The 14,112-nt window shown below is 37.3% G+C and overlaps 1 protein-coding gene across 2 annotated transcripts in view; it reads right to left on the reverse strand.

Moving 5' to 3' along the window:
- Nucleotides 1-554: 554 nt before the first annotated feature.
- ALCAM (activated leukocyte cell adhesion molecule) overlaps nt 555-14,112 on the reverse strand; it is a 36,435-nt gene continuing 22,877 nt past the window's right edge. The window contains exons 11-16 of one of the 2 annotated variants that reach the window (XM_026850147.1): nt 12,797-12,929; nt 12,060-12,098; nt 11,632-11,749; nt 9,685-9,741; nt 4,582-4,698; nt 555-2,917 (exon numbers count right to left, since the gene is read on the reverse strand). In XM_026850147.1, coding sequence (XP_026705948.1) covers nt 4,611-4,698; nt 9,685-9,741; nt 11,632-11,749; nt 12,060-12,098; nt 12,797-12,929 — 435 coding nt within the window. In that variant the 3' untranslated portion in view covers nt 555-2,917; nt 4,582-4,610. The remainder of the gene's footprint in view (nt 2,918-4,581; nt 4,699-9,684; nt 9,742-11,631; nt 11,750-12,059; nt 12,099-12,796; nt 12,930-14,112) is intronic. The other variant, XM_026850154.1, reaches the window with a different exon arrangement.

The following is a 14,112-nucleotide window of genomic DNA, read 5'->3' on the forward strand; positions in this document are numbered from 1 at the left end:
GGTATTTTGCATGCTGCTGCCTTTGCAGCATGAAGATAAACCTGTCGGTTTGTTGCAGGCTCAGTGGCAGTTTCCTGAACAGACACCATAAACTATCCAAATTTCCCACCCTTAAAGCAAGAGGATCGTCTCTCTCCCACTCCCCCTTGCTGTGCTTTTAAACCGTTTGTGAGCAGGGATTTTTTTTTTTTTTTTTTTTTCCGCCATGTGTAGTAAACTGAAGTAGAACTCAGGAGTGGTGTACAAACCCGGGTTTGTAAGATTCATTGCTTGGGTATTTTATTTTTTTTCTAACCAGGCCACAAGTGGACACCTGTGTGATCAACCTTCAGAAGGTTTTCTCTGAGTGCTTGTGCTCTCTAGGTCCTGACCCTCGGGTCTGCAAGAAAGCCGAGTCACCCACACTGAGCCCCCCTGGGACTTTTCAACCCAGGCAGACACTACAGAGGTGTGTCTGCAGGATTAGAGTCAGCACCAGCATGAGCTCTAGGTAAGTGCGTGCCCTCCCTCGTGTTCAGACGTGTTCTTGTAAACTGAGATTTCAGACAAGCAAGTGAAGACATACTTCAGTTTTATTGTTGTTTAGGCATGGATAGAAACATTAATTCTTTTGCGCTCTTGGTTCTTGAAACGTGCCTATAGTGAACTCGGAGCAGTGAAAAACTCAGCTCCTAGGACTGACAATTTAAAGTGCATAGGAGATCTAGCAGAATCCCAAAAGGCGAGGAGTAGTTGTTATTCCTTTTTCACAGCTGTGGAAGTTGAAAGACTTTTTGTCTTCTCCTCTCCCCTGTATTTCCCAGACAGTGGTATGAAAATTTTCAGCCCTTCCCTATGCTTCCCCTTATGATCTTTGGAGGCTTCTTCTCTGTATTTAAGAACTATTTGTAGTGTTATAAAGACAGACAGGTGATGTTTGCACACTCCTTCACAGGACTCTGTTACAACTTGTCCTGTTTAGAGTCATGCCCATTGCATTTTTTGTTGTTGTTGTTGTTTTTGTTTTATTTTTTTTCTTAAATGTTTATCACTTGGCAGTGTTTTCGCACCAAAAGAAAAAGATATATTTGTATATAAAGTAACATTTTTGTGTGTTCACGTTTTATTTTGGAAAAAACAGGTGTTTAAAAATTTTAGAATTTTTTTAACAAAATTCTAAAAAGAAAAAAATCACAATATTTACAGAGATAACAGAATGGCTTAGCCATGCAAAACAAATTACTTTGGTTTTTCCCCCATTTTACTTTGGTTTAAATATTGACCAAGATTATAATTTTTTTTCTTTCCTTTTGCCAAATAAAACAGTAACAAATCAAACTTTAGAGGCATATAACAGGATTTCCCTCTAATATTTTATACAGCATAGAGTTTATAGGACATCTTATGTATTTAATCCATGCCAATGCACTACAGGAAGCTTTTATTAAGACATCAGTCACTACTGCCCAGACATTTAACATTTTACAAATTTACAAGTAACAGTGTTTTCTTCCCCCTAAATAATGCAAAAGTGGCAAAATACATTTCCTAACGTCCATCTTTTTCTTTTATTTATTTATTTATTTTTGCCTACCAGTCTATAAAAACTTACTTTTTCCCTGGATATTTGTAAATGGAAACCTGATGTTCTGCTTACTCTGCTCTCTATCAAAACGACCCGTTGCTTTCTTCCAGACACTAACCTTCTGCGTAAGATGAAACTTCCGTCCCTTAAGTACAACTTTCTATCGGCCCTTTCCCCTAAAATGTTTCCTTATTACTGCCATTCTAAAAATTCCCTCAAGCATCAAACATGTTTATAAAGTTACAAACTTGAATGTAACTAAAGATACATAGACGTTTCATTGTTACAATTATATGTACTGTTTGATAAATTAGGTACCAGTTAAAAACACTAAAATTATCTCAAGGTGCATTCAATATCTGTAGCATAGTTAACAAAAACACACAAAAAATATATATATATATATATATTCTATTTTTGTGGGGAAAAAAATGCAGCTTTGATATGACCACTTTTTAAAAAAAGTTTACAATTCTGACTGGTATCTTTCTGAAATGAAGAAAAGGTACAGTACTTTAAGGCAGCAGATAACATAAAGGAATCAAAATTAACCCAGAATTCCAGTCCCTTATCCTAATTCTAATATGAAAGACGACTGATAACGTATCAATAAAATGTGTGTCTTGCTCTAGAAGAAGATGATTATTAGCCACCGTCTGTACATAGGCTAGGAATTTTTCATTGTGTTCCTTGCTCAATACACAAACTTCTTTGTGGAAACTCTCTGTTCCCTTTCTGGCTGTTTATCTTTGCATGGTTTTTTAAATGTTCACTTTTATTAACAATTTATTTTATTGTTGTCACAGCTGTCACCCTTCCTCTTCACTGTGATTTCAACTGTGGTTTTTTTACTGTGATTTCAACGAAAGGAGTTTGACGTTTTCCTTTAAGACAATCTTACATACTAGGTACTTGCTACAAAGCAGAGGCTTCACTGATAACAATCAGAATTAGACATGTACCTGCTCAAAGGGTGTCATAAAAACAATTGAAATAACATTACACTATACATCAGATTAACAGCAACTCCCAGAACAAAGCCTTACAGTGTATAAAAATAGCTACGTAAAAAATTTACATAAAGGCAAACAAAAAGAAATCTTCAGTGCAGACATTTACAAAAAAATATTTCAAACAGAACACAACATGGTGACCTATTATCATGGCTGTTGCCAAAATTAGTTTGTGGGTTTTGTTTTGTTTTTTTTTTTAGCTTGAGATAATTGTGTCTAAAATCCTTTGAAAACTTGGTAGTATGATCTGTTTAATACTTGAACCATGAATAGCTGTCACTTCTTTGTATATGTTTAAATACAATCCATGTTCATGCTTCAATTGGTCTATATGTATTCTCTGAAAATATGAAAGATAAAGCCAGTTAAACATTTCAAAATATGTGAACCGACAAAACTACTCAGCATTTAACCTTCAAATAGACAGCTACACGAATAGTGTTTTCTTCTGCCAATCAATGATAAGAATACTTTCACAATAAGAATAGTTGTAATATTGTTCCTGCTAAATCCAGTAAGTCTACCTGTTAAGTAATGGATTTATGTCCATTTCATTTATGTAGATCTACCGATCTGAAGAAATAATTAAAGATTGCACCAAAGGCACGTGATGCTATTGAACTTCTATGTTCAATAAATACATCCAGCTGACTTTAGCTCCTCAATACCTCAATATTGCAATGTTGCAGAAGGTACCAGGTCCAGAAAAAAACCAAACCAAAACAAGCCCTAATTGAAAAAGATTACAGAACTTTTCCACAGAATTGCAGTAGAAATGCTGGGTATTTACACTGCAACTTTTTCAAGATTCAAATTTATTTTCCACTTTTAAACCATTCAAGCGCATAATTTTGGGATTTCCAATTCCCTCTCTTGAAATAGTAAAACAGTGATATTGCTAGCAAAGTGCACACTGCAATGCTCCATCTTTTTATGTACTACATAATCATTCTACCAGTGAATTCTGCATATTTAGTACAAAAATAGTGCCCTGTACTTTAGAATTTCAGACAATACTAACATATTGAAATAATTAATAAGGACAGCTCTTTTTAAATAAAAAAAGTTGAATCTTTAAGTATGAAACGTGGTAATTCCACTTGTAAACACACCGCCACCAAACAGTTGATGATTAAGCAAAGAAACCTATGGTTAGCTGGTTTCCACGCTGTTGTGCCACCACAGTCTTAATTTAAATGGGCTCAGTTGGTCAGAAAAATGGTCTAATACCCTACTCTGGGTGCTCAGGGGAGAGATGCAGCAATGGCACATCTATGTGCGGCGGTGGTGTATATATATGTGAACACCGGGTGGTGCTGTTGGTGCTTTGTAATGCTGCTGTAATTCCTGACAGCACTTCGGCATCTACCTAATTATTTGTGTGGAGTTTATTTTATATGGATCCTGGTTGGGGAAACTTTTGTACCTGTTTCATCGCTACTAACTTAATATACAGTGTCTCTTTCCAGAATAAAATCGATAATAGCATGAGTATGTTAAATCTTGTGTAAAGGAATGATTTGGTTCTAGGGAAATTTTCGTGCCTTTTGCAGTGATGATGAATAAAGATGACCAAAGACTTAGAAACTATTGCTTTCAGTAAGGGAAGAAGGTTCCTGTAAATATTTGAAGTCGTAACTCAAAACGTTGTAAACTATACCTAAACACCCTCTTCATATTCATACATGCACACACGTATACAGGTGATACATTATACAAATGTGTATTTTCATTTCACCAAGTATGTGGTTTAAAATAAAGCCACGTACCAAGCCATGTCTAAGTGTCAGGCGTTTTTAATAAGCGCATATGCAGGTATGAATTCTTAACCAGCCAGGGGCTGAGCCTGTCTGTCCTAATAGAGCACCAGTCAAAACTGCTCTGCTGTCAAACCTCTGCAAGGAGAGCAACAGACTCCAAGCTACCACTGTGGTCGCTAGACACAGACTGCTAGGAGAAATGGTGGACAAAGATATGTGAAACACTACGGTATGAAATGCTTACCTGGAATGATGACTGACATGTTTTGTCTCTTAAGTTTCAGATTTATGATTGTTTTCTTCTAGTTTTTTGTTTTCTTCTATATTTCCAAGATCTTTGTCTACATGTTTTGATGCTGTCCTATAATGAAAAAATAAGGTCACTTTTGCATGCCCTCAGCATTTTGTTCCTCCCTCACATTAACGACAGTGTCTCCTCCCCTCTCAGTAATACATAAAACTCTTACAAGTTCTGTTCTGAGTGGAGCAATAGGCTTGCATATGTCTGTACACCAACCAACAGCACCAGTCCCCCCACAGGCAGGAGTACTGTAGGAAGTATGGCAGTCCGGCTGTGTATGTGTGTTTTACTTCTTGAGGAATTCAGAATTATTCATTTAGTAAGGTTAAACCAGTTGTGCAGATCCATGTTTCTTGACAAATTAACTGTGTAGCTTGTTTCAATAAACAAGAGTTTGCTTTAAGGTGTACTAAAACCTTGCGAGTGTGGCTAAGATATCTTGATCAAAATAGCAATCTTTTCTGTACTTGTAGTAATTGACTTTCAGAGTATGTGCCAAATAGGAACTCTTTAAATGAGAAGAAATTAACAAAAATTCTGGCAACACCGAAAAACCCCCACTCTGGCTTCTAGATCTCTGCTATCTGTGACTGATGAGCTTTGGGTAAAGAAGAGATTGTGCAAATGTTTGAGGGGGGGAAAAAAAAAGAGGTATGCTTCATCTAAAATAGCAGGTCTTCCTTAATGCAAGTAGTGGAGATGAATTAATGAGTTAAGTGCTTAGTTTAACTTAGCACAATAAAACCACCATGCCATTCATTTAAGGAGTGAGAAGCCTCACTGTCTGCCAAGGTGAAAGATTCCTGCAGTGCTGCGATAACATTTCGAAGGCCACAATTTTTAAAACGTAAATGGGCAAATGTGTTTGAGTGGGACAAAGTAAATCCCTTGTGTCAAAGCAGATTATTGTTATACGGGTTTTTCTCTATGGATAATTTGTTTCCTCTACAGGAAAGTAACTTCTGTTGTGACAGATTCATGCATATGCTCACCCTTGCTTCAGGGTAAAGACCTGTAGTGACACTGACTTGCAAAATACAATGAAGACACAGGTTAGCAAGATAGTGTGACATGTCACGCTGACACCATGCAGGTACGCACCTTCCAAAATCATTGACCTGAGTTTTTGCTAGTGGAGTGTTTCTGTGCACATCCTCCATCTGAGCAAAGGCCCACAGCAGTGGCTAAGCACTACGTAGCCTTGAACAGTACTGTTAAGACAGCAGAGTTTAGTTCGTGTCTCAAGAGCTTCTGATGGGGTGCAAACCCACCTAACCCTCAACACCTCCGGGAGCGCTGCGGAAATGCTGCTCTCTGGGCTGGGGAGCAGTGTTTGAGGTGAAGTGCCAGCGGGCGTGGGATTCTGGGCCCTGAATCTCCTCAATTACACTGAATGGGACCACTCCAAAATCTTTTTGGTTTAGAGTAGCTTCTTTCCTGAGTGGGTTTAAGTTTTAGTGCTTCAAAGCCGCATTTACCTTTTACTACTGGTTTTAGAGTGCTTGTTATGTTTGTGTGGCTGATGGAAGGTGCTTGTGCTGAAAATACACTTACTGCAAAGATGTGAACTCCTGCTTATCATGGGCAAATTTAATTTAAAAAAAGCTGAGACTGTATCATGAAGTAACTTGTTCTACAATAGTAAATTTCTGTTGTGCAGTAACTTCCTACTTTCTTCTGGTATTCAAAACCTGAAACATGTAATGTGCATAGAAGGAAAGGATGTGAGATGCAGTGAAGAAGAAAATTCAGTGCTTTGGTAGAGATTGAACTGCAACCTTAATAACCTTTCACAAATCTTTTTAATCCTAGTAACCCCCCCCCCCCAGTAAAGAAATCCTTTAAAAAATAAAAAAAAAAAAATTTTTTTTAATTAAAAAATGTTTAGTCTAGGTAGAGCACAGGATTTGGCTTGTCATGTGGCTAATGAGTCCTTTCCATAAACAAGTCTTACAAAATTGGAGACAGTGGGGAAAGAGATGAAAAGCTGAGAGAATATGGACTCAGGCAATTACCTGAGCTGAAATGAGTTGGAGGCAAGGATGCAGGATCATGCACGTCTGCCCTCACGTAGCTGTGTATGTCTGCTCTTGGAGACAAGACAGTGGACTGGATAGACTATTGGCATGGCTCAGTGTGATCCTTTTTTTGGCCTCTTATCAAGAGTTTTACAGTGCCCAAAGCAGACTGAATCTCACATGACCTGACACTTAACAGCAGAGGGAACTGTAATGAGCATTACTGGTCTTTGATTAGGTTTAAATTATTCAGTGACTAAACCTGGGGAAATTCTGCAATGTGATCAAGGTTTTGATTTTTAAAGTGCTCTATTTTAGTTCTGCATTCAGTGAAACTATTCCCCTCACCAAATGTCACCTCTATTTTCCTAAAGCCAAAATGGGTGGAAATGGGAGATATAAAAGGCAGCATGGTGACTTTGAAAGAGGCAGGTGATCCAGAACTCTTCTGGAGGATGGTATATACTGCTTGCTTGAAATGAGAGCAGCAGCAGTTTTTCATGTCTGACAATCAGATGGATTTAGATTCTCAGTGCTTGAGACTGAAATACAGCAGTTTAATTCTGGTGGTTCAGTGATCTTGCTTTTTTTCTTTTTTTTTCTTTGTTCCCCAAATAAACACCGGTATCGAGGCAGACTGACCACCTCAGCACAAGCAATACTGCTGCCTCTTTCAGTGCTATCTAAACAGTGTTATTAAGAGACAGAAGAGCAATTTTGCATTGAGTTGCAGCAGTGTGATCCATTGGCAGTGCTCTGCCAACAGCAGAGGAATAGGCGACCCTGGCACGGCACCAATCCTCAGGGCTCGACAGACGTGGCCTGGGTTTCTAACAGAGAAATAGCTCAAAACGTGGTTTCTATTGCTTCCTGAGGTGACTTGAGGCACAGGACAAATGGTCCTTTGCCAGCTAAACATTCAACAACAGTTGTTCCTTAGGTTTTTTTGTGCATTAACTCCTGTCAGCTTTGCTACGTTTGCACCTCAGGAGTGACTTCCCGATGATATCTGAGCAACTGGGCAACACTGTCCAAATGGACAGAAATATTCATGAGGATCTGCCAAAAAGGGCAAGACAGCCCACTCTGCCCAGACCATCTCACACACTTTAACATTATCTACTGCTCCACAAACAAAGCCCACACCTTAGCATGCTCTGGCCATGTTTTTCTGAAGAGTGAGAAGTTGGTTCTATGTTTACTTATGCCTCTCAACTGTTGGTTGGGTTTGGTTTTTTTTTTAAATTCATTTGTAAAACATGGATCATTCTGAGCTCTTGCTAAATTATGACTCATATTTTACATTTATCTATGCTTGCTCTTCAGGAAAATAATTATCCTCAGGGAATCCTAATCAAAATCTCTCTGTAAGTAGTACCAAAGTGAGACTCAGGTTTTGTTGAGAGTGTGTGTGTGCGTGCTGATGGGCCGTTATTTTCATGGATTTTGTTTAGATCCACTTCATAGCATTGTTCTTAATATAAAGAACATTTTCCATCTCAATTGTCTTGCCTGCTGTAGAGTAAATACAGACTGCATACACATGACCCAGAAAGTACTGGGTTTTAATTCCCGATTTCTTTTAATCTCCTCACAACTCTAGGCCTCACCCTCAACACTCTTCAAGGAAGAAAATCTGCAATGCTCTTGTCCTTGTTACCCAAGCTTGCGATAATGACGGTTAAGAGAATACATATCAGTGTAGTTCTGAGTGCTGAAGCAAGAGCCACATGTTTTATTAAAGCTTGCCTTACTTTTGAAAGGCATGTTAGACATTCAACTGCACTGTTACAAAATATTTTCTAGGAGCTAACAGTCTTATACATGCAGATCTGGAGTATCTGCAATCTCTCTTAATACCCCAATCTTGCCTTCTACTTCCTCCTATTATTTTCAAATGTCCATCAGTAGGAAAAAAGGCAGAGATCTTACAAAAATATTTCAGTCATCGAGAAATGAGCGACCATTTTTTTTAATTCGTGCCTCTTTTGTGACATGAACTGACACTTCCAGTGATGTCTGTAACTTTTGTCTTTTCTCTGGAAGGGAATTTGCACAAAAAAACCCCGCAAATGCTGAGTCTTGTTCAAAACATACAGCAAGTTTCCTACATACCTGGCCTGCCACATTTAGATGCATATGCTTATTTCCTGTAAAGTATTTGAACAGCAGAATTGTTACGCTTCAAATGTTCAGTTTCAGAGAAACTAGTAACATTCTTGATTACTGTGACCTAAGAAGAATTTCAAGAGTTTGGTGTGCTCTGAGTATGAACAACCTTAAGACTGCTGTTGTGCTTCAATTTGCCCAGCTGAATTTTCCTTCACTGCATTTTAAACCACTTTAACCTTGATCTAGCCTCATGTGACTTGAGATTTGTGCACCACCATACCCAAGGAGCAAAAATGGGACAAAGGCCCAATCTACATGTAAAACTTCTGTGCCTGCAAAACAGAGATACAGGGTATTGGATGCATTAATTTCTTTCTAAATCTTTAATTTCTGCTGTACTCTCAGCTGTTTCTGCCAAGGTGAAAATTTCATATATGAAGGATTTACTGAAGATGGGTGTTCTAAAATCACTCAACTGAGGTCTGACACAAACATTTTAGAAAGATTCTGAAGTGCTAATTTATATTCTGTTTGGTGCAAATTAGTTTAAGATATCCTTTTTAGAAAAAAGGAGAAATCTGAGGAACAAGTATTTGGCCTTCTGCTCAGATGAAGGAGAAACATGGCATGCTGGGGTAGGTAGCCTCAACTCTTTATACGTGAGGGGGTTGGCTGCAGGATGTGGAATACAGATAAGTCCCTGATTTATGGGATAATATTCAGTGTGAAAAGAATATGTGGCAATAATCAGCTTTTGCATCAAGTGGAGCTGAGGCAGTGAATAACCATACAAGTGATTTATTGTGAATATATTCCAAGGCTACAAGTGTAATTCCTACTTAGTGCGGATGACAAGACAATAGAAGATTATACAAACCACAACACCAATAATGAAAAAAAGTAATGTTTTTCTTGCCTCGGCAGACTTGGAAAGTTCTGTGCTGCTGCCTTCTCAGACTTTCCTTTGGCGTCACTTTGGGGATAGAGATTAGGTGAGTTACTGTTCACGGGTGGGTTCAAAAAATAACTACTAACTGTTGGCCTGTATGGAGATGGTGGGATTGTGATTAGACACAGACTGTGTCTAAAAGGTGTAAGGTGCTTTTTGCAAGGTCTACTTGGATTTCTACATTATAATTCTTAATGAAAACTCTCAGAATAGGTACTGACAGCCTGCTTGCTCTTGCAAGTATGGCGTGCAGAAAGCAGGGAGGATAACAACAGATCAAACAAATATATGCTGAGAACAGGAGATTGTCAGTGACGATGCATAAATTAAGGGTTTCAGAGGCCAGCAACCATGTATCAAATGTGGAGACTATTACTTAACTATAAAGGGATTTTTATCTGGTTCCCAGTGAACCTGTCTAATCAATACTAGCTCTAATTTTTACTCAAAGATTGTAGAAGAGAAGTTGAACATGAAGTGCTGTCCATTTTAGAATATGCTGTATCCTATCTTTGAAGCTGAAAGAGTTATCTTAAGTCATAAGCTTAGCAAAGGACATGCTATACTCTACAATTCTTTTCTCTCCCCACGTTACATAATGGCACAAGATACTTTACCTTCTCTGCCCTCCTTATACCCAAACCACCTCTTCCAAAAAAACCCCAAACCAGTGAACCAGTTTCATGATTCCACATTCTCATATTCAAAAGCAAAAAAGAGAATTATTCTAGACATTATGTTACTAGTGTAACAGTGTGGGAGGAGAAGCTCAACCCTATTATTACTTTTTAATTTCTACCAAAAGAAGCATAAGCTTTGCAAAACAGGTTTTTTTCTCTTGTTATCTATGAACGTGGTTCTGCACTTGCGTAATTTATTGCAATTGTTTATTTGAAAAACTACCAAAACCTGCTTGGTTATGGCTGGTGTAAAATCCTTACATTTTATAAAAAACCCTCCTTGTTGTATTTTCCTATCAATGCTAACACATTTATTATAGTAAAATACCACTGGTATACTTTAAATCTCATCTGATCTAATTTTAATGAAAGGTCATAGAAAGAACAACTGAACTTTTAGATTGTTTCTATATCTGTACTGATTTGTGCATGTTATGCATAACTACCTTAATATTCCCTGTTAAGAAGCAGCTGTAAGGAACGCTTCACAGAGCAAGCCTGCCCTCAGTTCTCCCTGGAGACAAATGGGGATAAGGCCAAATGGCATACAGTCACAGCCTTCTTTAAAAGGACGGAGAAACATGGTTACTTTCTGAGATCATCCTGTTTAAAGCGAGCTGCCTGTATGATAATAAAAAAAATTTGAAAGCAAGCAGGCTTCCCCGGCAAACCCTGTTCTATGACTGGGATGGCTAAAACACATAGATTTTGATGATAGCTTCTGGACTTTCAGCAACACGAGATCTATCTTTACCAATTTTACTTCAGAGGTCTCAAAGTATATATGGACCTATGAATTAAGGACCTCTCTTCTCCCTGAGATGGTTTAGACTTATTCTGTAATTCCTTCCCTTTTTAAAGCACATGAGCTACCCAACTTCTAAATGAAGACAGTTGCTAGTACACACAGAGGTAACATCCCACAGTTAAGTAGTAGGTACTGCATTAAAGTGGAAGAATCAGCACAGACTTGGCTGTCAGGAAAGATAACCTCATTACAGGTGATCTATGAAAAGTCTTGGAACCCCACCTCCAGGAGGCGAGTCCTGTAAAGCATTAGGACAAGTCGCTCAGAGGTACCAAATTTCCTTTCCCTATTAAATGCACCCACTGTAACAACTTTTCCCCACTCGGACGACTGGAATGCTGCAGGAGGGAAAACAGGTAAACATACATTTCTGCTTATCATTATTCTCTTTTTCAATTCAGTATCAAATTTTCCATAAATTCTTACTTTGATTTCTTCACATAGAGCCAGTAGACAACACCTGCAACCAGAGCAGCCAGCAGAAGACCGACTACAATCCCCACTATTAGCTTTGCCTGGTCATTAACCTTTTCGCTATTGTCATCTGAAGCAAAGAAGAAAAGTTAATGAAGTGACCTATGATAAAGTAAATCATTACACCATTTCTAAAGAATTTCCATCAGAAACAAAAAAGGGGGTCAGAAAGTCAAAATTTAAAAGAAAAAAAAAAGTAGGCATTGTTCTCAAAGCACATTTAAAGATTCAGAAAGTCACATTCTTAGTCAATCATGGCACCAGCTATTTCAAATCAAGTCCAACTTTGAGGGACTGTGGAAGTTGTTCAGTGATGCTACATAGGTCTTGAACTGAGACAATCAACAGAAAGGTTTATGGAGATAGAAAACCATACATACCATTTCTATCCTCTGGCTCATCGTATTCTGGAATACTTACTGAAATGAAAAAATGTTAAAATTAAAGACAAAGTATGTTGTACCTGAACATCACCTTTAATTACCTATTTACAGTAACGACAGAAACACTGAAATTTAATGCAGAGTTTGCCAAACAACATGGTAATTAATCTTATAAGTAGGTCTCTCCTTTGTGACTATAATATATCCAACTGAAAAATCTTCTTCAAGACCTGTAATACTAATCTACCCTTCCACAAACTGTAGCTTCTCAGCACCTTTCATCACTGAAAAGTGACATTTGATTAAAGCCCCATAGGGCTGATTTCTGTTCTGAGTCAAGTCATACCAGTAACAGTAAACTGGAATTTGGGGACTAAAAGATTATGTTAATTTAGTAATTAAAGACTTTTGTCTCATAAATAATGTATTATTTGGCAATATTTTTGTAGTATTATAAGATTATTTTGTAAGATTATTTTAAAAAGTAAATAATATATTGCATACATGAGATAGCTAGCCAAAAAAGCCATGAAGACGAAGTGACTTCATCCAGAAAGCTATCAATAAATTTTATGTATTACTGATCCAGAGTGGATTTACAATTGCTTGACTTAAGACAAAATGGTTAAATATCTTGGTATCAACATTAATATGCAGACCTACTCTTCATACAAGTGTGAACTGTGGGTACTTTACGTGACGCTATAACTTTAAAGTCTTTAGAAGATACTCACTAGCAGAGACATTCAGGGAGGTCACAGTCCTTTCTAGCTGGTTTTCTGCAATGCAAGTTAAAGTCACATTTTCCTCGGGAGCAATTACAATTTTACTGGAAAATTTTCCATTAACGTATTTGGTCTCCTCTGTCTGAAAGGGTAAAAAACTGAAGATTAGTATCCTTGAAAAAGGCATTACCTATATTACACACTGAAAATGTTCAGAGGGAAATTACTTTCAACTATATTTCAGTGTTCCGATCAACAGCAATAGAAATAATGCATTATTTTATTAAATGGTAAAGTGAATATTTGCAAGAAAACACTTTGGCCACAACATCCAGTTAGAGCTACATTTGGTATAGTGTGCACTGTAAGACCACTGATAAAGATGCATTTTTGAGAAAGTCAAGCACATTCTATACTTGCTTTTGCTTCTTTTGACTATTTAAAAAATATTCCAAGTGAAAAAATTCTTAAAGAAAAACCTAAAATCTAATTCCTAAGGTCTCATTTCTTTCCCTCTTGCTGTTTTTCATTTATGTCTTTATAAGAAAAATAATCAATGTAAGTTTTCCATTTTCTAGCTTTCCAAGTTGTTTCCACACTAAGCATTATTTTGCTAAGATACATATATTAAGTAGTACTTGCAGTAACTGTGCCATAATAGTGATGTGAAGTCATTTCATAATTTTGATGTATGTCATTCCTAGGTTAATACAATGTCCAGAGAAGATTATTTTCAATCATTCACATAGTTTCAAGACAATAGCTGCCATAGAGCTTCAAGTAAATGGACAAATTTTGACAGCTATACATAGTTTCTACAGGATTAAAGCAAAGCCTAATGGAGTAATGAAATCTACAGGAGCAATTGCAGTTTCTGACTGCTTGTATAGATGTCTCATTTATTTTTCCAGCTAAGGCAAAATGTGGCAAAGCCTTGTATGTGATTTGGTAATCAATCTGAAAATACTTCAGTTTGCTTATTTTTCAGGTACTTTTCCTGCTCTATATGAGTACTACTTATTTCTCCCCCAGGATGACTGCATTATAGTTCTATTTCCAGTGAGAAACAAGAGGTATAACCATACAAAACCAACTATAAAAATCAGGATAAAAACTGCAAAGCCCGTAAGGAACTATACTGACTGTATTTTCTGACTTGTACTCATCACATTTCATTACATTCCACCCAGTTAATGTCTACATCAAGTACCCATTTGCTCTCTAATGTAAGTTCCATAATTCCATCATTATTTGTAAATTCTTTATTTAATGGCAAAATCACCACATTACCCAGATAAAATGACTAAGTACCCTCACTTAAAAAT

Source organism: Athene cunicularia (genome assembly GCF_003259725.1).
Source record: "Athene cunicularia isolate RWA chromosome 1 unlocalized genomic scaffold, athCun1 chr1_part1, whole genome shotgun sequence".
NCBI lineage: Eukaryota > Metazoa > Chordata > Aves > Strigiformes > Strigidae > Athene > Athene cunicularia.